Consider the following 25,249-nt stretch of genomic DNA (forward strand, 5'->3'; position numbering starts at 1 on the left):
GCCCAGCTCACGCTGTGCATCGGCACACAGTCCGTCGGTATCGATCGCTGTCTCACACGCACAGTCCGAATGATTCCTTATTAAATCATCCCTCTCTAGGCTACCTAGACTGGCGGAGAGCCGCACCGATCCCTGAACAATGCAGTTGTTCTCTCGTGAACTACGGAGCTCGCCGTCCCGAGAACTACTCTCAACTGCATCGTCCAGTTCACACTTCACTTCTGCACGCAGATCTGGCTCTACATGGGTGCTCGCGTCTGTCGCGTCAACAGTACCCTTTTCCTCTCTAGCAACCTCGCTAACCTTACCTGCGACGCACACACGCGGTAACTGTGCCAATTTGTTCGCAGCTGGCCTAGCTGTCTCCACAGTCATCTGTTGGCACAGCACCTCGTCGCTCTCACTCTGGCCTTTAACGGCCTCTATTGGCACTAAGGCATCGTTAGCAGCTAGCCTTTTTTCTTTACTTATGAATCTGCAGCTAATCTCACAGGCACTACTCTTCTCGTCGGCTTCTGGCGAAAATCCGCTCGATGCTTCCGCATCCTTTCGCTCTGTACTACCTACAGAATTCTCAGACAGCCGTTGTCTCTGTGCCAATAACTGATCACAATGCTGTATCTCTTTGATCAGTGCTGCCTTCTCTCTCTCATACTTTTCCTCTCGCTCACGTTCGCGTTCATTCTCACGTCCGTGACGCTCACACCTAAGAGTAAGTTCTTGAAGCTTATGCTTCCGTTCATTCTCGCGTTCTTCACGCTGACGTTCACTCCTAAGCTCACGACGCTCTCGCAAACGTACACGACGCACACGCTCCCGTGGCTCCTGTATCACCTCCCAAGCAAGCTCAATGCTTTTGCCATCATTGCCACTATCGTTAATCGCCTTTATGATAGCTGGCGTCTCCATCCGTTCGTCCGCCTCAACTCCCAAATCGTCGCACACCAACAACAAATCTAACCTCGTCAACCTTCTAAGATCCATGGCAGCTGCCCCGACAGGTGGTTAAAACTGTTTTCCTTAATTAATTTGTGCAAACACACAATGCATCAAACTCCCGATTCCCAGAACTATCAAAATTGAACACACAACCTTTGAGTCTGGCGAATCATAAGGAAAAAAACCACGCGCTCACTTACGGTTGCAGCACCCTGCCATCCGGTTCGTTCGTCCGCTGCTCCCGGTTCCTCCGGACTCCCTGGGTCGAAGGCTCGCTCCTTCTTCGCAACTCCCAGTTTCTTCGGACCTCTTTCGACGAAGGCTCTCTCTTCTTCGCTCTTCCCGGTTCCTTAGGATCTCTCTCGACGAAGGTTGATTCGTAGCGCTGCCACCAGCTGATGCATTCGGAGGCGATCCTACCGCTGCCAACCAGATGTAGGGGTTGGAGTACGGACTTCGGGATGAAAACCCAAACTTGGGAGGGATTTATTCTACATTCTATACAGGGAGAGGAGCGTCAGGTAACAGACGTACAGTCATTACGGGCCGGCAGCAACTCGGACGCTGCGGCCCGCGGCAAGAAGTTCGAGAGAGGTGAATCAGGGAATCAGGGCATGTCCCAGAATGCTCAGGTCTCTCTGGAAGGCTTCTTATAAACCCTTCGAGCACTGTAAGTCACGTCATGTTTCACCAATGGGAGAGTCCGCTCCGATGACGCCACTTTCAGCCAATGGTAGGTGCCCGTGTCGCGGTGTCGCACCTGGCGGCTCTCTGCGGTCTTGCCTCGCAGACTGGCAATCCACTTCTTCTAGGCTGGAGAAGGAGGGGGGGCGCTCATGCTTCATTGCACAAGGGCCCACCTGCACCCGGTGGCTCGGCTCCGCAGCGGTAGCAGATGCCTTCTTCAAAGCCGAAGGGGGACGATTGAGCTCCATTGTACGAGGCCCCCTTCTAATCCCGGCGACGCACGAACTTGTTGGCACGTGAACTTGTTGCCTTAAACTTGTTTGCTCGGCCGCTTCTCTGGAATGCACTTTCCTGCTTCTGCATTCCTCAATTAGCTGTGCTGCAATCCGATGTGGTCTGGGGAACTCGAAGTAATCGCAGGAAACAGCTCCATATCTAACAGGCTGTAAAACAATGTGTCATTGTAACCTGGACCCTTGGTGAAAGTATCCCAGAACAGCCAGTGCAAAGAGTAGCAAGCCAGGGCAATATGCAAGCCAAGAGCACAGCTTTGTCCATACATGAGCACAGAACTGAAATCATCCACTTAAGGTTCTAAGCTTGCTTTTGTCCTTTTGTGGCCACAAACAGTAAAACTTGCAGCGTTTTCAAGAGATCTTTTGACGTGTTTGGCTACATTGTGCTTCAAAAGGTCTTCAATTATCATGAAAAAAGAGGAAGTGGCAGTAACTATATATATAGACAACTTGTATATACATATATACAACTTGACAAAGCCTGGTTAGGCTCCGATGAAATTTTAAAAGTTAGAGCAGTGGGCTATAGTAAGAACAATAATAACACAGTATCAAATAGAGCGTCCATAGGTTACCTACGCTTAACATTTGGTTGATTTGAAAGGGCACTGCAAGCTCTGGCTATGCAGTCATCATCTACATTTGTGTGAATAAAAGGGAATGTTTTTTACACCTGACACAAGGTGGCTCTAGCAGATGGCATAACCATAAATAAAGCTACACTATAAAGACCTATGTTTGTTGGACATCTAAGCAAAATGGAAGGAAAGTGCATTCAAGAGAAACAACAGTTAATGCAACAGGAAATTTACCAAGCACCGAGAGTGACCAAACCACTACACCATTCAAGCAATTTAAAGACAGTGATAGCTGCATTTTTAAATGATTACCAACGAAGCCCGTCACCTAATCCACCACCAGAGTGAGTGTTAGGACCACCTACACTAACTAATACTGGGAGGAGATTTCTTCTGCCCATCAGTTCATCAGTGGGCATGTGAGCTGCTTTACAGAGCCATGCTAACATTTTCCCATTACCGGCTAAGACAACCCAACATGACAACTATGACTGCTTGGCATTACATAAACTAGAATGACAAAAGTACTGAGAAGTAAGAGACTTATATAACACATAATTAACAAAAGAAAGGAAAAGAATGCATTCTTGATAAACCCATGCACAGAGCACTGCATTTATAACTTCAATGCCACAGTTTTTCGTATCATACAATGGAGCTTCTCTCCTATTTTCACGTTCTTAAACAGATCAGGAGTTCTAGACACACTTTGAAATTATAGTCTTTACAGGCAATCAGTGGCAAGCCACCAATACCATCATAACTTGTCAACCAACCCATGTACTACTAGTACTCAAAGAAACAAATGCATTATAAATGTTGAGGTCATCTACTGGTGCCTCAAAAAAGACCTGTCAGTAGTTTCAGACACGGGAGAGTATCACCCGCTTGTAATAACGAAAAGTTTACAGTAAGGCTGAATGATCCTTCGAGGCCAAGTATCCTAATAGAAACAGACTGCGTGGTGCTGCATCATTAAACCACATCTCCCAAGCAACTACTACTCACAATTTCCCAACTGTAACAGCTCCCATTTAAGATAAGCACCAAACGTAATCTTGCAGAACCACTAACTGACTTGCTTCACTAGTGCAACTTTATTGATGCTAGACCATAAAAGCACTTCCTTTCATATTGTTCATAAGCACTACAGTTCACTTCCTTCGACCAAGAACTGCACCACACTAGCTTAACTTTTTCTCAATGTTTTTAAAGTTTTATCAAACAGTAAACTCCTTTCAAAAGGCAAAGTACAGCAATAGCACATAAGAAGGCACAGCGAGTTGTACTCCATATATAAAAAAAAAGATTAAGACAGTGTCCTGTGGCAAGTCAAGTCTGCCAACACCTAGTGACAGCTACAGTGACAAGAATATAAGCAAAACTTGTCAAAAAGTGAGCACACTTTTCCAAGTCTATGCCACACCTCAGAGTCTTATTTATCATCTGTGACATAGAATTCAGCTTCCCTGAAAGGCAAACAATAAACTGCAAATGCCCGAGCTCGACAGGGCACAGTCATGGTTATTTGTTCTCCATCTGACTTGCCCAGTTTTCATGCAGTCTCTGAAGCAGCTTAAGTTCCATCAATGAGAGTTGTAGCATTCTGCCTCTAACCTCAATGCCTCAATCTTTACTGCAAAAACATTTGAGTAGCAATATCGGTCTGTTAATAGCAATTCCATAGCTCTGCATAGAAACAGCTCCTGGCTAGCAGCCAGAAGTAAAGAAAACAGCTTACTTGCAAAGCAGATTACAAGACTATGCCAAGCAATTTTTAACAGAAAATATAAGTCTATGACAATAGTCTATGACAAATAGGACAGCAGGAACTTTGAATGTGAACGTGTTAGGAAATACAATCATAAACAAAAAGAGAGAAAAAAAAACCTGATGTCACCAGTTGCCACAGCTAGCAGAAAGGCTTACAGCTCCTGTTATGCATCACGTGAAAAGCCACAGCATGCAGCTGTCTGGCAATACACACATGCACAGCTCATGCAACTCATGCACGACACAAAAACGTGCCTATTAAAGCTCTAGGAAGCATCTGTCAACATGCGTCCCACCTTCAAAATGGTGTCAAATTTGTTTGCGATGGACTTCTTCGCCTTTTCCTTGAAATTATCAAACACAAATGATGGTATCAGGTCTAGGAGTCCCTACAAAGCAAAGAGGAGAAAACAGAGGCCCATACAACACACACCCTCATCTTTTCAATACGCTGATGAATAAGATCACTTTACTGTCTAAAAGCTTGATCCGAATGTATGTTTATGCATTCAATACGTTTATGTGGTAGGTAAGCAGCAAATGCAATGAAGACGTCCACCAGAAATATACCCGATAAAAGCCTTATAGCCAGATAAGTGAAATCTATCTATCTACTACACTTGTCCTACTACAACGAAATCTCTATGTAATGAACACACATGTAATGAATTATTGGATGTAATGAAGTAAATGTAAGATGTGGTTGGCTATCCTTTATTTCCGTGAGAATCCTAGTGCTATAACAAAAGCAGAAATGCAAGATTCAAGATAATGGTTACAGCAAAGCGATTATTTGTTTACTCGGCATTTCAAAGTAACATGTACTCTGGTGGCAAGAATGTCAAATACTCAGCAAGCGCAACTTGAAATGGCACATTCTGGACAAGCGTGTATTTGTCAATGGTTTGGTTGGCCTGCAGCTAGCAAGTCAACATGCTGATTGCGTGTCACACCGATTACAAGGATGCATATGAATGATGATGCAGAGTACATTAGTAATATAACATTGTTCACATGCCCCGTATTGGCATGGCAAGCCATCGATGGTCATCAAAATCAACTAAATGAAAATCAATATGTCATAGTGAGAGACCTTAACTGGCCCATCCGCGGCATCACAGTCAAAATTTTTTCATTTGCAAATTGATTTTTTTTCTTCAATATCAGCATGGACGCTTACGATGAACATCAAATATAGTGAAGATATTATCATGTCAGATATGACTTCATTATAATGACATTCGGTCGCTTATCTGCTACTCAGTGGTGATAGCTGGCAATCAAAACAATAGGAAAGCCGCAGTATGATGCAATACAGATTCATGGACTTCATGTGCCACACCAATTACGAATTCTAAAATGTTGCCATATAGTCATATCAGAATCAAATCCCACATTTGACTTGAAATTAATATTGGGCCTGAGGACATACAGTGGTGCCGTCTTCCAAGAGCACAGCAATGACATTGTGTGAGGGATAACATTGTGTCCTCCTCATAGTTTGACTGCTGGCATGGAAATAAAGCACTACGTGGGCACCCTCCTGAATGTTTCTGCGAGTGAGCTTTCAAAATGAGGGAAGTTAGAAGCTACCAAATGACTGATCCTGGGCAAACTACAAACACAGAACATTTTACGCACACTGTATGTTGCAAATTACAATGTGAGGCCATTGCACGCTATCGTTGCAATAAATAATGTCCCCAGAGCCACTTTTATTTGTTGTTTTTTTTAGGGGGGGGGGGGGCATTTCACTGTACTGGTACTGTACTGGTACTGTAAGCCGTCTGTTTTTTATTTTTCTCTCTCTTCTTTTCTTTGATCTTTTTTTATGGAATATATATATATATATATATATATATATATATATATATATATATATATATATTTTTTCAAAATTGCTCAAGGAAATTAATGTAATTCAGTCTGCGAGCTGGGTTATGTGAAGAGGTGCACATTGCTTTCCCAACAAACCAACATGGCCATGTAGCCAATTAGCCCTTTCAGATACTATGTACACAATTTTGTATGCCAAGATAGTGCATCAACAGCAAAAGCATGGATGAAAGTAATTACGTATATTTTAAATATGTCGCATACATCTTGCAACACTTCTGATTCGAACTGTGCTGCAAGTTTGAATGACATGTGCAAAATGTTTTAGTAAAACGAATGGGAAAGTACATGACTGTGTATTTTTTCTCAGTGTGAGTACTTTGTTGCATGCACCGGGTTGACTCGTTTAGTTGTTTTTCAGTGTGCTGCACCAGCCATAATTTTCAAGTGGTTGCACAGGTGCTTTTCCGGCCTGCTAGATGTGAAATAGTTGATTTCTCAAATATAATGTTTCTGTAGAGAGTTATCACATCCAAGTCTTCATTCTGAGAACTTGACAAAACTCACGAAAGAATTGAAAACTCTTAATATATTCTGCAGCTGTACATTTTTTTATGGTTCTGAAGATGTAAGAAATGTGGTGAAAGTAAATTTTCAATGACCAGAAATGGCACCTAAAGGGGTTAAAACTGGGCACTAAGAAACTTTTTTCAATTATTGGCAAGCCTAATTACTAAATTGAAACCGAGACGTAGTGCAGTCACACCTACCTAGCAGAAATCATGAAACTAGCATCCCTTTTGCAACCATCCTCCACAGCAGCCTATTTTTATGTCCACTGCAGGACGAAGGCCTCTCCCAGTGGTCTCCAATTACCACTGTCTTGCGCTAGGCGATTCCAACTTGCACCTGCAAACTTCCTCCTTTCATCACCCCACCTCATTTTCCCCCATCCTCGACTGCGCTTCCATACCCTTGGCACCCTCTGCCCAATGCGTTACATGGCATGCCCAGCTCCATATATGGACACTGCAGGTGCATTTCTGTCATCGGCATCGCCGTGATGTTCCACATAAAGTGCAAGAGCAACAATATCGTGTCCGCGCACCATATGTTGTGGGTGTGAGTGAAAGCGTGCAAGGTTGCGCCAAGGAGGTTGGCTTAATTTTGGACGCACAAGGAAGGCACGGAGGAAGCACACCATCTTCCATCATGTGCAATGCACCGGGGGGGGGGGGGGGGGGGGCTTCTACTCCGGCAGTGGTTGTGTATGGTATGACTGAGTGGGTCCACGTGGGCCCTATCTTGAAAGCAATGTGTGATGTGTACAGAGTGTAGGTGTGCTGACATAGTTTCATGCGCACTGTGTTCTCGCTGCTTAGTTCGTGTTGAAGCAAGAGGCAGCAGGAAGAAGGTCGATTCGCTTGCTGCTGCTGCAGCTCTTACTCACGCCAGCATTTTGATGAGTGTTCATGGTCAATGGGTGAGATGCATTTATCTTTACCTGTATACCAAGCTTCTTAATTTAGATAGTAAGCGAATGTTTACAAGTTTATACACCCGATGAAACTATTATCCTTACTTCGTATAGCTGTCTAATAACTTGCTATCGCAATCAATGCTTCATCTGAAAGGAGAAACTGCGACTTTCTTTCTCTTAATGTCAACTAGAATATCGGCTATTCCCTTTTGCTCTCTGATACACACCGCTCTCTTACAGTCTCTTAATGTTACGTCTAATATTTTTCGCTTCATCCCTCTTTGCATGGTCCTTAACTAGTTCTCAAGCTCCTTTGCTAACCTCCCAGTTTCTGCCCCATATGTTAGCACCGATAGAATGCATTGATTTCACACTTTTCTTTTCGACGACAACAGTAAGCTCCCATTCAGGGTTTGGTAATGCCTGCCATATGCACTCCAACCCATTTCTATAATTCTGTAAGTTTCCTCCTCATAATCACAATCCCCTGTGAGTAATTGACCCAGATAAACACACTCCTGCACAGAATGTAGAGGCTGACTGGCAATCATGAATTCTTGTTCCCTTCCCGGGCTATTGCATATTACCTTCGTCTTCTACATATTAATCTTCAACCCTATTCTTACACTTTCTCATTTAAGGTACTCAATCATTGTTGCAGTTCATCCCCAGTGTTGCTGAACAGGACAATGTCACCTGCAAATTGAAGGTTAATTGTTGAGATATTTGCCATTGATCCTCATTCCTAAGCCACTGCACTGGCGTTGGAGTTATCGTTCAAAACACATAAACCTCACAATTTCAACATGTAATAGACAGACAGACATGTAATATAAAGTAAGCAATTAAAGAAGTTGGCGAATCTTTTCAATTACAGCTACCTGGGCATCGTGAATTGCCATGCAAGCGATGTCTGCCTCCTTAGATAACTCATCTGAAGAGGCCACACTGTGCTTTCAAGGTGATTTTCAATGATATTTTCACTAAATAAAAATAAAGAAATAAATAAACATGGTATATTGCAACCAAGCCTGAATTTAGGCTTATCATACGTTTTCATGCCCCAATACCTTTACGGGGAAAATGGAACAACAAAGAGCAGACAGGTGAAGGCTGTGTTTTGTCCCACTCTTGTCCCATTTCCCATGAACACAGGGCAATAAGTTGAATGGAGCCAAGTTTAACCACACCCACCTCAGATTTCTGTGAATGGCAATGCTTGGCCTGCTTCTGCTCATACAGGTTCCGCAGCAGCATCATGTAAAGCTCATTCTTGTCCTGCACCGTCCTGCAGTCACCCAGCTGCACAACAATGCACGCGGCCAAATTTCAATGCCACAAATGTGCACTTTTTTTCCCGCAGAGTTAGGCATCAGATCTCAGCTTCTAAATACTATTTCCATAAGGGCCGTCGTTCACTGCCTTGAGATAATGAGACATAATGAGACGTCACGCCTCAGAGACCCTGACACCTTTATAACCTGTTCAAAAAAGAAAAGGAAGATGCTATGACTTTCAAATCCTGACCTAAGAAGAAAGACCACTGCCATTCTCTTAGATTTCTAGTGCATAATATTAGGACAACACTGAAGCACACAAAACAACATGTTTCAGTGTTCTTCTAAAATTCTGAGCTAACAAGACATGGCTAAACAAGTAAAATTCCTCCGCAATAAAACCAGTTTTATAAGCATACCATAATCTGTTCGGAGACACTTGTTACTCACCTGGTATCTGCCGGCAATTATCTGTTTATCCGAGTCAGACAAGCCTTGGATATACTTCTGGATGAAGGTGCAGCAGCTTTCTGGGGATAACCCTGGTGAAAGCAGTTAAGAGAGGGAGTTTCACATCTTGCTTGACCTTTTAATAAAGGAGCATGTCACACAGAAAACTAGCACACAATGTTTAAGCTGACAATAAAGTGTCAAGCAGATCATAATTGCAACAAATTAAGTAAAAGAGTTAACAGCAGCCTTAACGAATTGACAGTTCAACTACATCCCTCACAACAGCAAAAGCACTTTGGTCATGGAAATATTCAGATTAACTTTAGCACTTTTAAATGGCTTACCTGATCAAATGATCAAAAGTCATCATCCCTTATTCTAGCTTCCTACAGCGGGTGTCTCAAAAACATGGCAAACAGATCTCTTGAGTGTGGCTGAGTGAATAGTCTTTTACTCTTGCTAACTTTAGCTGTGTAAGTTGAGGCAAGCCTTCTCTTTACTCTGAATAAGCTGCAATGTAACTCAAGGCTAGTTATTTTCATATAATTAGAAAAATATTGTCAAAATAGAGATTTGCATTTCTATGTATGCAACCTGATGATAGCTAACCCGAGTTAGAAACCGCAGTCTTACAAGAAACTTCTAGGCAAGATTTCACCACACAGTGGACTTGTACAGAGAGACAAGGGCAAAGGTCATGCATGCAACAATTATGAATGCAAAAACTAGATTTGACAGCTTTATGCACAAAATCAGCAGCTTTCTTGCCTGTGACACTTAGTTTTTCTCAACATTCCTCCACCATCAATAGGTGACCAGCGAAAGTGATAGACACTGACCCCTTCTAGTGTTTATCAAATGTGTCGCATTGCGAAATGCAGCTGTGTGTGGCTTACATTGGGCACATCATGAACAGAAATCATACTGTGCAATAGCCACCTTTGCGGACAAAGTTATGAGCGCTGAAAAAGGGAAATTGGTAAAAGCAAAATAATGGTGTCATATGGAGCTTCAGTAGGGAATCAATGCAAGAGACACTGCTGCATATCAGCTGCAACAGTCTAGACCATTTCTAGGTAGGCACATTGTCTTCTCTTGACATGCCAGTGAGCATCTGACTTCAACAATGTCAACCTAAGGAAGCAAAATCTAGTTGCAGTTACGAAAGGTGATGGTAAACTGAGAAAGCAAAGGAAACAGCCCCATATAGTTATTGTAGCAAAATTAAACCATTAGCGCCATATATAAAGCTCTGCTGCAGAAAAAAAAAAGAATCAATGAAATTCAACAATCCCTCCAGGCTCTGAACTCATTGAATGTGACAACAGCAAGTTCTCACAGTGGACACTGCCATTTACTCGAGAACAAATGCTTTGCGATGCACATTGTCCTCAATGGCTACAGTATGGTCCCTTATAGCCTCTAAATAGTACATGCAAGAACTCTCAGGATACATTTTGACTGGTTCCTGCGATGCTACGACATGGTTGACAACAACGCGGAGGCATCCCGACATTGGAACCAAAGAAAGCATATGCAAGCCAAACGTTCAGCTGCTCCCAGGGCAATCAAAGAAACAGCGCATCAGAATTCTGTCGGGCCTCGGTCATGCTCCCAGCTCGAAGATGTGAGTGCCTATGAGCTCTCTGAGCTGGAGTGAGGCATTCTGAATGAACCAGTCAAACATGCTCCAAGCGCTCGATTTTGACCAGCTGAATGTAAACCTCCCTGCAAGAGCACCCGAAATAAACCAGTTCAATGTACCATCAGAGTCTGTAAGGCACACAAAGCACAAAAGTTACCAAGTGCCATGACTATGGTAGCATAGTGGTCAGCATAACTGAAAGCACCCAGGTTTGAGCTTCTAACTGCTGTAGCATCAAGAAAATATGGCAGGTCGTTGCTCTTGCCAAAATGGCCAAATTTAAATCACAACATGAGCAGCATGTCCAAACAACCACCTATAGTCAGGCAATGCATGACATTATCACACATACCTTCCAGATCGACGCAAAGTTTGTGGAATCGATGCATGGGACAGGAATCGCACGATGACTGCACTGCGGAGCCACCTTCCTTTTGTGCAGGGTTCTGGTGTGCACTACGAAAGGCTTGCTTCAGCGTCTGCATTATCTCGTTCGCCTGCAGCCAACGCCATTTCATTTAAACAAGGTGAACATCTTGCTGTGGTGCGAAGTAAAACAAAAACGCTATGATCACTATTTTTCACCCTCTCGTGCCTTATCTTCTTTGAACCTAACCCCTTTATCCATACGCCGTCACATTGAGTCATTGAAGTTTCTGCATGGCATCGTCAATTTTTCTTATCGTGTCTCACATCCCATATATATTCCTTCAGACATTCCTCGGTCAAGTAGGAGTCACCATAACCTTAATATTAAACCTTACTTTGCTCAATCTAATAAATTTAAATACAGCTTTTTCCCACGTACTATTGAATTCTGGAACTTAATTCCCGGAACAATTAGGTCACTGCCATTAAACGATTTCCTGTTAAAAGTTAACCACACCTGATTTTATGTATTTTCTTGTTGTTACAGTGTATTTACTCATTCTCGTTTTTGTACTGACTCTCAGTGTTGCTGTTATTTTGAGTTTCATTTGTGTCATCTGCCTTATTTCTTGTGAATTTTTAGTATGTTATTGTTCCCTTGTTTTTTTTTTTGTATGACCTTTTTTTTTTGTCTAACCCACTCCTGCAATAGCCCCATATAGGGGCTGCAGTATGTACAAATAAATAAATAGAATAAAAACACGCAGACATTCAGTTTGCGTGTTTTATTATTTCTCTAAACTTTAATTTGTCTATTGAAGCAACAGACTACACAAGATAACAGAGATTGCCTTGAATAATTCTCTAAGTGTCACGTGTCACTATGAGCGATGTCACAGCATAGACATGTACAGTCGCAAGCAAAAGTCTGGAGTCCATGGCATCAGCAAAAATTTTAATATCTTCTGGTAGCAGCTCTGTGGCCTGGAATTTGGCTCATACATTGCACAGGTAAAACACGCACGTACTTGGGCTCCTAATTTCAGCTGAAATGCCCCGACTGGAAAAAAAAAAAAACATAACGGCACCTTTGGAACCCAAACTTTTGCTCACGACTGTACGTAGGCACAATTTCTGATATGCATTATCCCCTTATTTTGTAGCCCAGCACCCGTGAGGAGAAGGGCAAATGACGTTTAGTTTGAAATCTCAGCTCTTTCCGTGTCGTGTAACAATGCAATTCTGAGCAGACACGATCGTGAGCGTGCATTGTATGTACTATGCTTGTCAGCTGAAAATGGCCAGACCTAGTGAGAAGCACTTTAAGGGAAGGCTAAAAGAGAATATTGAGTAGAGTCAGAACAAACAGCAAACTACACTCATGAAGTTGCAGATAGGTCACTCCTAAGGTGACTTCTGTTTTCATTCAAACAAATACAAAAGAATTTGCATGTGCTAATGCTTTATTTACACTCAGATTTTGTTACAAGGTTAACTGCATTGTTCAGTAAAACTTCAGCATTACTATTTGCATCATTTGTCTTGGTGACGACTGCCTTCAAATAACTGAAGTGGTGCCTTCAGATGGCAGAGACAGCAACAAAAATTCAAAGCTTGTTAATACTTTTAGCATCATTAGAAAAAGATTATTATGCTGCAGACAACAACAAGGGGATATTGAACACAATGACCTCAACTAGATTTTTGCAGAAACGGGACCAAAATCCATAAAAGGCTCTGGTGAAATTTATTGTGTCCCAAATTAGAGTAATTAGAGTAATTAGAGTTCTTTCATTACAGGGATAACTTAGTTTGCAATCTTCTCCACTTATAGTTTCTTTTTCTGGGAGTTCCAGGATGGTAATCTACTAATCTAGTGAGACTTGAAGTATTTCCTTCCAATGTCCCTTTAGGTAGAAGCCACCTAAAGGAGTTACCTAGAAAATGCTACGGTGGTGTCAGTAAGGTTCCTAAATCCCTGTGAAAACCAATGCTGGTTGTAAATAAAAGGTGCCACAGGGGAGCTTAGAAGAATGCATTCTGATTAGACTGACCAGATGAATTCATGGCAACGAGTGTATAGCCATCTCAAAACAAGCATCAATATGTGGTCTGACCTGTCCATAAACAGCCTCCAAATATGCAGAATATTTTTGACAAACAATCTACTCAAAGATAATGCTTGACTAAAGTTACAATGGTCACTATAGCTAAAATATTCACAATGCATTATTATGGAGCTTTAGTTTATCCGCAACCTTCTTGCAGTTTACGGATTACAAGGTTACCGGAGCGGTGGACAGCAGTAGCAAAGCTGATAGTGGCGTTTTTAGTCATTTGTCCAACTACAATGCATTTGAATTATTTTTGTTTTGTGCAAATGTTTTCCCAGAATGAAAATCATAACAGGACTGTACATTAACAATTACATTGCTACGAACGCTTTGCACCAGCAGTTAAGTAGAATATGTTAGGTCACCGCAGTATCAGCTTTTTGAGTTCTCTGGTTAAACCCTGCATCACAAGCTGTCGTAACCGGCATCATTGCCATTCACCTCTATGGCAACCCAGTATTCCGCAAGCAGTAATATGTTCAGGAACAAGCTAAATTTCCCTAATACAACATGCCTACACTCATTCAGGTCATCCCTGAAAAATAATAAAAAAGAGAGGTCTGCCTGTCACAAGTGACAGGACAAAAACAACACATCAAAATATGCTCATATTAAATATAAACTGGGCACTCTATTACTGAGTCACTGAGTCAGCCCATCAACAAATGGCACACTCACCACTTGGACAGAGGAGCACTTGAAGATGTAAGCCATATACTTGTCAGCCGAAGACAGCGAGGAATCACGTAAGTTGAAGCCGAAGTGGTCAGTGTATTTGTTGCCCTGGTAGCAGCGCAAGATGTCGGTGAAAGGTCGACTCAATAGGGTCTGCTTGCGATCGGTGCTGAGCAATCGCAGCTCCCTCTGCAGCACCAGCAGCAACATGGTGCGATTGCTGTGCCGCTCAGACTGTAGAAGCCGACGGAGATCCACGGCACCCCCACTGCTCACACGCGGACGAAATGCTGGCAACGACGTCTGCTTCTGAGGTCGTGGCTGGTCGCCACTTACCGAGCGAACTCGGGCTGATGAGCCTCGGGTCCCACATCCTGCAGCTAAGATGGACAACAGGAAGAGCCCACACAGAATGCACCAAAAGGCTTTCTATCAAAAGAAAGCACATTTCATAGACAGTGAGCATACGAGGCAAGCATGTCCCTGATATGACTTAACGCTTCAAGAATATTTCATCATGAACAACACGTCTTGACTATGACACAAAACTACTTGCAGCAACTCGCCACACAGAAACACATAAGGGAGTACACTAAGCAGGTGGCAGAGGTAGCGCTAGGTAGGAGCTGGATGGATTCCTTGAAATATTCCCATTTGCCGTTATGTTAAAGGTGAATTGCAATGAAATCTCACTTTAGCTCAATATCTCAATAATAAATGGTAGATGTGACCAAAGTAATTGTGTAGTAGCTTTAAAAAGGCCGTGAACCACTTTTTATTGAAATTGAAAAATGCATTCAAAGTTAAAATAGACTATTTCAGAAATAGTTTGCCACAAAAAGTACTTCAATGCATTCAACAGAAGCAGAGTTACTGGCAATAAAACACTGACTTCACGGTGCTTCCGCTCCTTCTTCAATGACTTGCACTGTGAGGGCTACGGCGGAGTGGGTCGTGCCCACAATGCTCCGCCTCTTGAACATTACCGTGGCGTGCAGTTCAAATTTGATTTTAGATGTTCACGTAGACACCACTTCTTCCGATTTTGGCACCTACAACAAGCTAAATACAGTTGTCCTCAGTGAGCTGCAGTGCACTCAGCCAGCAGACTCATCGCGGCACCTCACGGTGGCCATGGTATCTACGCTACATAACAGACCTCAGCTACATGCAAATGTAATGCATGTACGCAGCATTTGCTTTGTCCACGACATGGTGTAGGGGTTGGAGGACGGAGTTCGCGGATGAAAACCCAAACTTTGGAGGATTTATTCTACATTATGTACATAGAGGTGAGCGTCAATTAACAGTCGTACAGTCATTACGGGCCGGCAGCAACTCGGACGCTACGGCCCGCGGCAAGAAGTTCGAGAGAGGTGAATCAGGGAATCAGGGCATGTCCCAGAATGCTCAGGTCTCTCTGGAAGGCTTCTTATAAACCCTTCGAGCACTGTAAGTCACGTCATGTTTCACCAATGGGAGAGTCCGCTCCGATGACGCCACTTTCAGCCAATGGTAGGCGCCCGTGTCGCGGTGTCGCACCTGGCGGCTCTCTGCGGTCTTGCCTCGCAGACTGGCAATCCACTTCTTCTAGGCTGGAGAAGGAGGGGGGGCGCTCATGCTTCATTGCACAAGGGCCCACCTGCACCCGGTGGCTCGGCTCCGCAGCGGTAGCAGATGCCTTCTTCAAAGCCGAAGGGGGACGATTGAGCTCCATTGTACGAGGCCCCCTTCTAATCCCGGCGACGCACGAACTTGTTGGCACGTGAACTTGTTGCCTTAAACTTGTTTGCTCGGCCACTTCTCTGGAATGCACTTTCCTGCTTCTGCATTCCTCAATTAGCTGTGCTGCCATCCGATGTGGTCTGGGGAACTCGAAGTAATCGCAGGAAACAGCTCCATATCTAACAGCTCGTCCTCGCCCCGGTTGTTCTGAATGGCCGGTGAACTCAATTCGCTGGCCATGAGGAACGCTGAAAGAAGCTGCAGGGTACTGGGGTCGAGCCTCGTTTGACAACCCTCGGGATCCTGGACCCTGGAGAACATACGTCAAACAAACCAAACAACACAGCGCTGCACCACGCGTAAGCGCAGGCTCTTCACCCCTGACTCGCCAGGCTATTACTGAGTCAAAATCAACCCTGATCTTTTAGTTCCCCCAATTTTGACCAAACAGTTCCAACCACCCTTCCAAACAGCTATCCATTTCTCCTCGATTGCCCACAAGACCAGACCATTATTGTTGTTGCAAAACAAAAGGGTCGTTGACGATGCAAACAACAAATGAAAACAGCCAACCATAACTTAAGTGGCCTAACTACACGAACAGCATGTTTCCAATCTATCGCAGCGGCGTACTTATCGCACGTATTGGTGCCACTGAACAATCTGGTCAACCTCACAAGCACGTAATCACAAGCGCACTAGCCTTGTGGTCACTAAACAAAACGCGTACTTGCGTTGTAGGCAAACTTTTCATTTACGCTTACTCACGTTTCTTCCCTGAAAGTCCTACAGGACACGTGACATAAACGAACAATTAAACTTGCGGGACTTACACACTCCGCAGAACCCTTAAAATAATGCGTCTTGTACTAACTCGTTCCACGCGTACTTATAAGACAAGCCAGAATACGGCTGCCCTCAACACACGAGCAACCCAGTCATAAAGTCTGCTTCCTTCCGTCCACACAGGACACGCGCTTATGGAACTAAGAACGCTTCTCAATGCAAATCATGCACTCACTGAAAATCTAGGCGCTTAACCTTAGAAAATTCAACACTTAAAAAGAAAGAAGGTTAAATAACACACGCGCTTTACGATGGGCCTCTCAACAATAACCTTGACCCTCAGGTTACTCACACACACAAATACACAAAAAAAAAGCCTATCTACTTATTAATGAGCATCTCGCGAGACTACATGTTTACACAAACGCGTCTTTCAAATCTTGAGCTTCTCGAACGAAAACATAAACAAAGCTCAAACCTTACACCGTGAAAGAAACTCTAGTCTCAAATCGCGAAATTTTCTGATGCTCAAAAATAAATCAAAATAATTCATTTCTACGGAAGCTCTCTTGGCCTCCCTTTTCAAACGCTTATGTCTGACTCATACTCTGAGCCTTCCCCGAGGTGGTCGCGGCTTGAAAGCTACTCTGGCTGCCGAGAGACAACAAAAGGGCTGACTAACTATCAGCTCCCCCAAGACGTTACGGTCTCCTGCCAATTTGCGTCCTCGCGCCCCGCTTTCAACACAAACTCGATTGACCGCGTCGCTACTCCCCACCTGGTCTCGTCCTGCCACCTTGCGTTTCTTCGAACTGCACGCTGAGCTATGAAAAGAACTACGGAACGACGAGGAGATTAACTGCCTCGTGCCCTTTGTCCGCGTCCGCGCAGAACATGCTTCGCGGTCTCCTTTTGACCGGTGGCTCGAACGTTTTCGATGCGTCAACATCGTCCTAGACGACCGCACCTTCTTCCTCGCGCCCTGCCCTTTTGGGTTTCTCGCCATTTTTGGCGGCGCTACATTAATTACCGTCTTCCGGCTTTTACCGCGCTTCTTTTTACGGCGCTTTCTCTTCGCACTCAGTTTTATGTCGCCTTCTCGTGCCTCGTGCTGGCCGGTACACGTTTCGTCGGCCCGGATCGGTCTCTTACCCGCACAGTCTGAGTGATTCTCACTTAAATCAACTCTCACTCTGCCTCGACTGGCGGACAGCTCAACCAACTCTGGCACAATGCAGCAGGCTTTACTCGAGTTAGACAATTCGCACTCTAGCGAACTGCCCTCTACTGCATTGCCCAGCTCATGCTGTGCATCGGCACACGGCCCGTCGGTATCGATCGCTGTCTCACGCGCACAGTCCGAATGATTAACTGAATCATCCCTATCTAGGCTATCTAGACTGGCGGAGAGCCGCACCGATCCCTGAACAATGCAGTTGTTCTCTCGTGAACTACGGAGCTCGCCATCCCGAGAACCCCTCTCAACTGCATCGTCCAGCTCGCACTTCACTTCTGCACGCACATCTGGCTTTACATGGGTGCTCGCTTCTGTCGGGTCAGCAGTACCCTTTTCTTCGCTAGCAACCTCGCTAACATTACCAGCGACGCACACGCTCGGTAACTGTGCCAATTTGTTCGCAGCTGGCCTAGCTGTCTCCACAGTCATCTGTTGGCACAGCACCTCGTCGCTCTCACTCTGGCCTTTAACGGCCTCTATTGCCACTAAGGCATCGTTAGCAGCTAGCCTATTCCCTTCACTTATGAATCTGCAGCCAATCTCACAGGCACTACTCTTCTCGTCGGCTTCTGGCGAAAATCCGCTCGACGCTGCCTCATTCTTTCGCTCTGTACTACGTACAGAATTCTCAGACAGCCGTTCTCTCTGTGCCAATACCTGATCACAATACTGTATCTCTTTGATCAGTGCTGCCTTCTCTCTCTCATACTTTTCCTCTCGCTCAAGCTTACGTTGATTCTCACGTTCGCGTGCCTTCTCACGTTCGTGACGCTGACACCTAAGGGTAAGTTCTTGAAGCTCATGCTTCCGTTCCTTCTCGCGTTGTTCACGCTTACTCTCACTCTTAAGTTCACGATGCTCCCGCAAACGTACACGACGCACACGCTCCCGTGGCTCCTGTATCACTTCCCAAGCAAGCTCAATGCTTTTGTCATCATTGCCACTATCATTAATCGCCTTTATGATAGCTGGCGTTTCCATCCGTTCGTCCGCCTCAACTCCCAAATCGTCGCACACCAACAACAAGTCCAACCTCGTCAACCTTCTAAGATCCATGGCAGCTGCCCCGACAGGTGGCTAAAACTGTTTTCCTTAATTAATTTGTGCTAACACACAATGCAACAAACCCCCGATTCCCAGAACTATCAAAATTGAACACACAACCTTTGAGTCTGGCGAATCATAAGGAAAAAAACCACGCGCTCACTTACGGTTGCAGCACCCTGCCATCCGGTTCATTCGTCCGCTGTCCCCGGTTCCTCCGGACTCCCTGGGTCGAAGGCTCGCTCCTTCTTCGCTACTCCCAGTTTCTTCGGACCTCTTTCGACGAAGGCTCACTCTTCTTCGCTCTTCCCGGTTCCTTAGGGTCTCTCTCGACGAAGGTTTATCCGTAGCGCTGCCACCAGCTGATGTATTCGGAGGCGATCCTACCGCTGCCAACCAGATGTAGGGGTTGGAGGACGGGACTTCGGGATGAAAACAAAACTTGGGAGTATTTTATTCTACATTATGTACATAGAGGTGAGCGTCAATTAACAGTCGTACAGTCATTACGGGCCGGCAGCAACTCGGACGCTGCGGCCCGCGGCAAGAAGTTCGAGAGAGGTGAATCGGGGAATCAGGGCATGTCCCAGAATGCTCAGGTCTCTCTGGAAGGCTTCTTATAAACCCTTCGAGCACTGTAAGTCACGTCATGTTTCACCAATGGGAGAGTCCGCTCCGATGACGCCACTTTCAGCCAATGGTAGGCGCCCGTGTCGCGGTGTCGCACCTGGCGGCTCTCTGCGGTCTTGTCTCGCAGACTGGCAATCCACTTCTTCTAGGCTGGAGAAGGAGGGGGGGCGCTCATGCTTCATTGCACAAGGGCCCACCTGCACCCGGTGGCTCAGCTCCGCAGCGGTAGCAGATGCCTTCTTCAAAGCCGAAGGGGGACGATTGAGCTCCATTGTACGAGGCCCCCTTCTAATCCCGGCGACGCACGAACTTGTTGGCACGTGAACTTGTTGCCTTAAACTTGTTTGCTCGGCCGCTTCTCTGGAATGCACTTTCCTGCTTCTGCATTCCTCAATTAGCTGTGCTGCCATCCGATGTGGTCTGGGGAACTCGAAGTAATCGCAGGAAACAGCTCCATATCTAACAATGGCTTGAGTGCATGCTCATGCTAACATGCTCCAGTCTGGCTGGGCTACGAGGTGCGGACTAGCTTTGTCCTGCACCAACTTGATCAATGGATGATAGCCACATCCAATTTGTGCACCTTGAAGCACTATCAATAGCTCAATACGAAGCGAAGTCTGCCAAGGTGTCTAACCAGGAGTGGCCAGGAGTGAGTGTGGTCTGACCTGAACTTTTGTGTGGTTCGCAGCTAGTTTAGCGTTCAAAATTAGTCGAAATTAGTGAGACCGGACGGCTACAACACCTACAAGCAGGGTGGCCAAAGTTTAATTCCGACGCCAATGGCTGCGGCCGAGTGTGGGCACAGCTTCTTCTGGAAGCAAGTAATTCTTATCGAAATTTGAAAGCAGGTTTTCCCTTACTTAAGCCTGTTTATTAAAGTGCATCAATAAATATAAACAGTAATGGAACGAAGATGTGCACAGGTCCAAACACTTCTTGATTGATGGCAGCTATTGGCCAATAGCAGCTGCGTATAGGAATCTGCTATATTATGAAATAAAGCGTCCAGAAAAAAGTGAGGAGAAGCCTTCTGTTGAAAAGAGAGCATTTGAGAAAAAGGTGATTTTTCAATCTGCTTGCCAGCTCCACGCACTGCACACGACTGCAAAATTTGGCTAAGATGCTCACAGCAGCGTATGCTATCCGTGGACAGTTTTTTCACCAAGCCGGAAGGGTGATTTAGGGCCCCTTTAGGGCTAGCTCCAAACAAAGATAGAGAGTGAGAGAGAGAGAAAATGATAAATAAAAGGCAGGGAGACTGACTAGGACTGAGCCCAATCTGCTGCCCTGCACTGGGGAAACACAAACTATGGTGAACACCAATGCAAACGATAGTGAGTTAAATCAGATATGTGTCACTTGTGTAATGTCATATCATGTACTAGCTTGCTTAGCTGCTAGGCTGTATCAGTTCTTGACACAGATTATCAAAATGAATTTCTTCCCGTGTGCTTTTCGAGCACCAAACAAATTTCTAATTAATATTATTTAGCTAAATAGAGTAACAGTGCATGGGAGAGGACAAATAAAACTAGCAGACGACGCGCTGTCTGTCAGTCGAATTTTACTGCACACAAGGCAACATATTGTTACGTAGCGATCAATACATGGATGAACGTAAGGTTAGGCAGAGCGATGAAGATAACGATGAGGATGCTTGTTCGTGGGCCGGATCAGACATCTTCTCTTGCCCTAGCTTTCTTTGTAAATATCTTGTAAATATATCCTTCGCCTAGATCTCACCTTCATCACACTTTGGCAGAGGTGCTGGAAAGAAGCTGCTGGAAAGGAGACAAAGTAGATAAGCCGCACAAGCAGAAAGACCCCTGCTTGTCCTTTCTTTTTTCAATAAATGTTTTTCCTCCTCCCACTCTTCCTCCTCTCAAATACAAAGCTTGATCTGTTCCTTCCATATGTCCTGTCTCATGGTATGCTGTTACTATATTTAGCTCAATTTAGCACTCGTTAACAGTGTTCAGATTGCCCCAGATAGCATAGACAGCATAGGCAGTGTGGAACACAACACAAGGATGGTATGACGTCGAATCTAATCCCACAGAGCAGCACTGGGAGCTGCCTAGCAGAGTTTGTTGCTCTTATGATAGTGAAAACAACTTGTAAGTGTGGTTGCATACAGCATATGCTATGCTAGTCGAGCAGTGAGCCAGTACATCAGTTTGGGTCCGGCCAAGTTAGAATTCTCCATCACTTCTGGTAAGCTGTAACAGCAGCACCTCTGCAGTTTCAGTATGGAAAACATGGATTTTTCCAAGCTGTTTCTAATGCACCCATTTGTATTTCACAAGCGAAATTTTGTATGAGCCTTCTTTGTAGCTACACTATCACTACAATTATTTTTATGCAATGCAAAATTTTGCTGCAACTGACCTTTCATTTACTATTGAAGCAGACTGTGCATTATAGCTGAAATCTGTCGGCACCATTATTACAGCTAGACATAGAGGTTAAGGGGTGCAGATGGCAGAATTCTTTGAACTCTATACAGAATGCCAGCTTCATGTATCTGGTTGCATTGAAGAGCGATTACCGATGGAACCTTTTCCACAAGGTAGTTTGCCAAGCTAACAGCAGTGTAGTCATGATCGCAACCAACACTTACTAGCACAGTCTGCTTGTATATTAGACAGTTTTAGCAGAGCCCTTACGGTACGCTCCGCCATGCTCAGACCGGCATATCATAATGATTTGCACACAGTTGCTCACTGGAATGCTACTGAGAACACTGATGCACGTGTGCACAACACTCATAGTGGCAGTGGAACATAGACAGCTGCCCATGTTCCGCTAGGAACCACATTTAGCGGAGTGCCAGGGTGCATCTAGTTGCTTTCTTTATAATTTTACAGCCAAGCTGAGAGCAAGTCATTGACAACTCTGGGAGTCGCCCTTGTTAGATAATTGAAATCAATGCATTCTATGCAGCCACCTGGGTGCGTGAAATGTGTGCGGAGCGGAGCGTAAGCAACGCTCTGCTAATACTGTCTGTTGCGACACAATAATTGTAGATGTGGCTGTTGTGGTGAGAACATACGGCAAAGAGAATTTCTAGCATGTGCAGCTAGCGCTTCATTTGAACCATGACCGGTGCCGCCATTATTTGGGCAAATGTGTGCAATGCAGAGAAGCAGACCTGCAACTTGGGAAGAAGGTCCATATTAAATGTGAATAACACAACTAGGCCGAAAATGCAGTTCGCGAGGGCAGCACTCACCATTCTGAAGCTCTTGGCAGAGTGCCTGGCGAGACTGGACATCCAGGCTGTGTGTGTACGTGATTAGCGTGTGCGGCGGTGGTGCCAGCAGTGATGCTCCTTCTCCGGAGCTGCCACTGTTGCCGCCACCACAGCAGCGTAGGTCCTCAAGCAGTGCTTCCCGAGTATCCACTGTGTTGCCCTCGCTGATGTTCTCCAGTGAGTTGCTCGCACTCTCTGCACTTGCGGCGCTTGACACAATCTGCAACATCATTCAGTTTACTACACTGCTTTATGCATGAAAGACAAACAAGGACAAGGATGAACAAATGCATACTATGTTGCCTTGCGACAAGCAGGCACTGCCAGAGCAAAGAATGAGCCTGGCTGCTCACTTCTGACCCCTCACTCACCGCAGAATGTGGTTGCATTCCTGCGACTGGCCACCTCATCATGTAAATCAATGTTAACCCACTTTGTGCTTAATCGTGTCCAGTGTGCATTTGGTCACTTTTTATGCACATAGGAAGCAGGTTATGAAATTGGCAGTGCTTTGACCTGGATTACTGGCCTCTCCTACCACCTTTCAGCCCTTGTGAGACAATCTGTGATAGTTTCAACCCCCATCTTTCACAGTTCAGTAAAAGGCAACACAGTTGAAGCGACACTAAAGCGAAACAATAAATCAGTTTAGACTAATGCAGCATTGTTTGAGAACCCTGCAGGCAGTCATTTCAAAAAAATAGTTTGATTATTAGATGAGAAAATGAAGGTCCAAGTATGAGTATTGCAATTTCGCACCGAAACCCCAGCGCCGGTACGTCAGCGTGACGTCAGGGATTCCAATGTATGTTTTCGCATTTGGGCCGCGTTGGCTGAATAAAGGTTCCCGAAACTTGCCATGTTTAATATCTGCTTCCTTTAGAACACAATGTAGTCAATCTGTACCGCTATATAATTAAGTAACCCCTAGAAGATGCCATCGAAATTAATGACGTCACAGCAACCAGGTGCGGGAACTTCAAGGGGCGTCGCCACCAGTCTTTTGTTCTTGCGCTTTTTCTGGCTTACCAAGCGTCTTATCGTAGTAAGAGTGGTGTTTTTGGGTGTGTTAGAGAGGTAATTTACTGATACAGAAGAAATCATTTTTCTCTTTAGTGTCCCTTTAAGTTCTGCACCGCATATGTCAGGTGTGATAAGCACTTTCTCATTTCTCAAGGAAAGACTACAGCAGCAACAATAAAAGAAAGGATTGTATGTGCTCCACAATTTAACTAGAGCTGCTCCGACGACATGTGTGCTATATGAGTAAAGGTTTCAACATTACCAGGGAAATGAAAATATCAAATTGACTTTTGGAATGGCCATGCAATTGAGACATGCACTGCATTGGTTGGACATACGCATGCACACTGTGAGAGGTTCTAAATAATCTTTTTTTTTTTTCGTGGTGTCAATCAAATTCTTGTATTTGATGGCAAATTTGTACCCATGTGCAGTTAAAATTACTATTTATGGTATTGTGTTGAAATTTACCATATTTCGCAAAATATATTCTGCAGATTTTACTAGTTTAAATGTTGGAATTTCACAAGGTGTAGACTATCCATGGGTTCAGACTACACATGATTTTATTTCTTAAAGGGCCCTTCACCAGGTCTGGCCATATTGAACTGACAAGCACAGTGCGTACAACGCATGCTAACGATAGAGTTTGCTAAGTATTACATCACTCCCCGCTGCAGAAAGAGCTGAAATTTTCAGACCAAATGCCATTTGCCTTTCTCCTTACAGGCACCACACTCCCAGTTCATAATGGCAGCTCGTGATATGCAAGCAAATGCTGCTCACGATAGCTAAAGTGCCTGCTTTTCTGTGCTAGGATTTTTGAGCACACACATTAATATACAACTTCATATATGTGCAAAATACAAGAACAGTTGTGATAGCACTGAACAGATGAAGAGCCTTCATGGTTCAAGCTCAGTGTAGTCTAGCATGTGCAAGAACTAAAGATTCTGAAGGAGATGAGAATATCGGGGAACCATTCATTGAATCCACTTGTTTTGTGCTGGCAACCCCAAGAAGACGGCTTTCAGAACTGACTCCTATATGCAGTATACCCAGGTTTTTACTCATTCACAAACTTTTGCTCACCAACATATTATTGTATACAGAAAAAACCTACTGTTTACTGGGTGCAGACAAGCTGAAAGACCTCTAACCAAGCAAGCGTGAAATTTTCACAACATATTGCACATTTGTAGGCATTACAACACCTGATGAACACCAGCATGAGTTTTATAAATTATGCCTACTATGGCATAGTAAGCTGTCTCAAACATGACCATTCCTGCTTGGATGCACTAACGTACTACCGAGCTATGGCTCTTTGAGCACCACGTGCAAGGCGAAATTAAGATCTAATTGCATCTTGCGTGGCACAACACAAAAATGGTGATGCAACACATGCATGGTCAAGTAACGGCTT

General features: G+C 44.5%; 1 protein-coding gene across 2 annotated transcripts in view; it reads right to left on the minus strand.

Moving 5' to 3' along the window:
- The window catches only part of plx (PTB_TBC1D1_like and TBC domain-containing protein plx), an 83,102-nt gene that overhangs the window by 45,801 nt on the left and 12,052 nt on the right, over nt 1-25,249 (minus strand). For both annotated transcript variants that reach the window (XM_065432721.2, XM_065432710.2), the window contains exons 3-8: nt 22,780-23,020; nt 14,126-14,502; nt 11,317-11,461; nt 9,317-9,408; nt 8,784-8,891; nt 4,570-4,662 (exon numbers count right to left, since the gene is read on the minus strand). In XM_065432721.2, the coding sequence (XP_065288793.2) occupies nt 4,570-4,662; nt 8,784-8,891; nt 9,317-9,408; nt 11,317-11,461; nt 14,126-14,502; nt 22,780-23,020 (1,056 nt within the window). The remainder of the gene's footprint in view (nt 1-4,569; nt 4,663-8,783; nt 8,892-9,316; nt 9,409-11,316; nt 11,462-14,125; nt 14,503-22,779; nt 23,021-25,249) is intronic.

This window comes from Dermacentor albipictus, chromosome 3 (assembly GCF_038994185.2).
Source record: "Dermacentor albipictus isolate Rhodes 1998 colony chromosome 3, USDA_Dalb.pri_finalv2, whole genome shotgun sequence".
In the NCBI taxonomy this organism is placed as follows: domain Eukaryota; kingdom Metazoa; phylum Arthropoda; class Arachnida; order Ixodida; family Ixodidae; genus Dermacentor; species Dermacentor albipictus.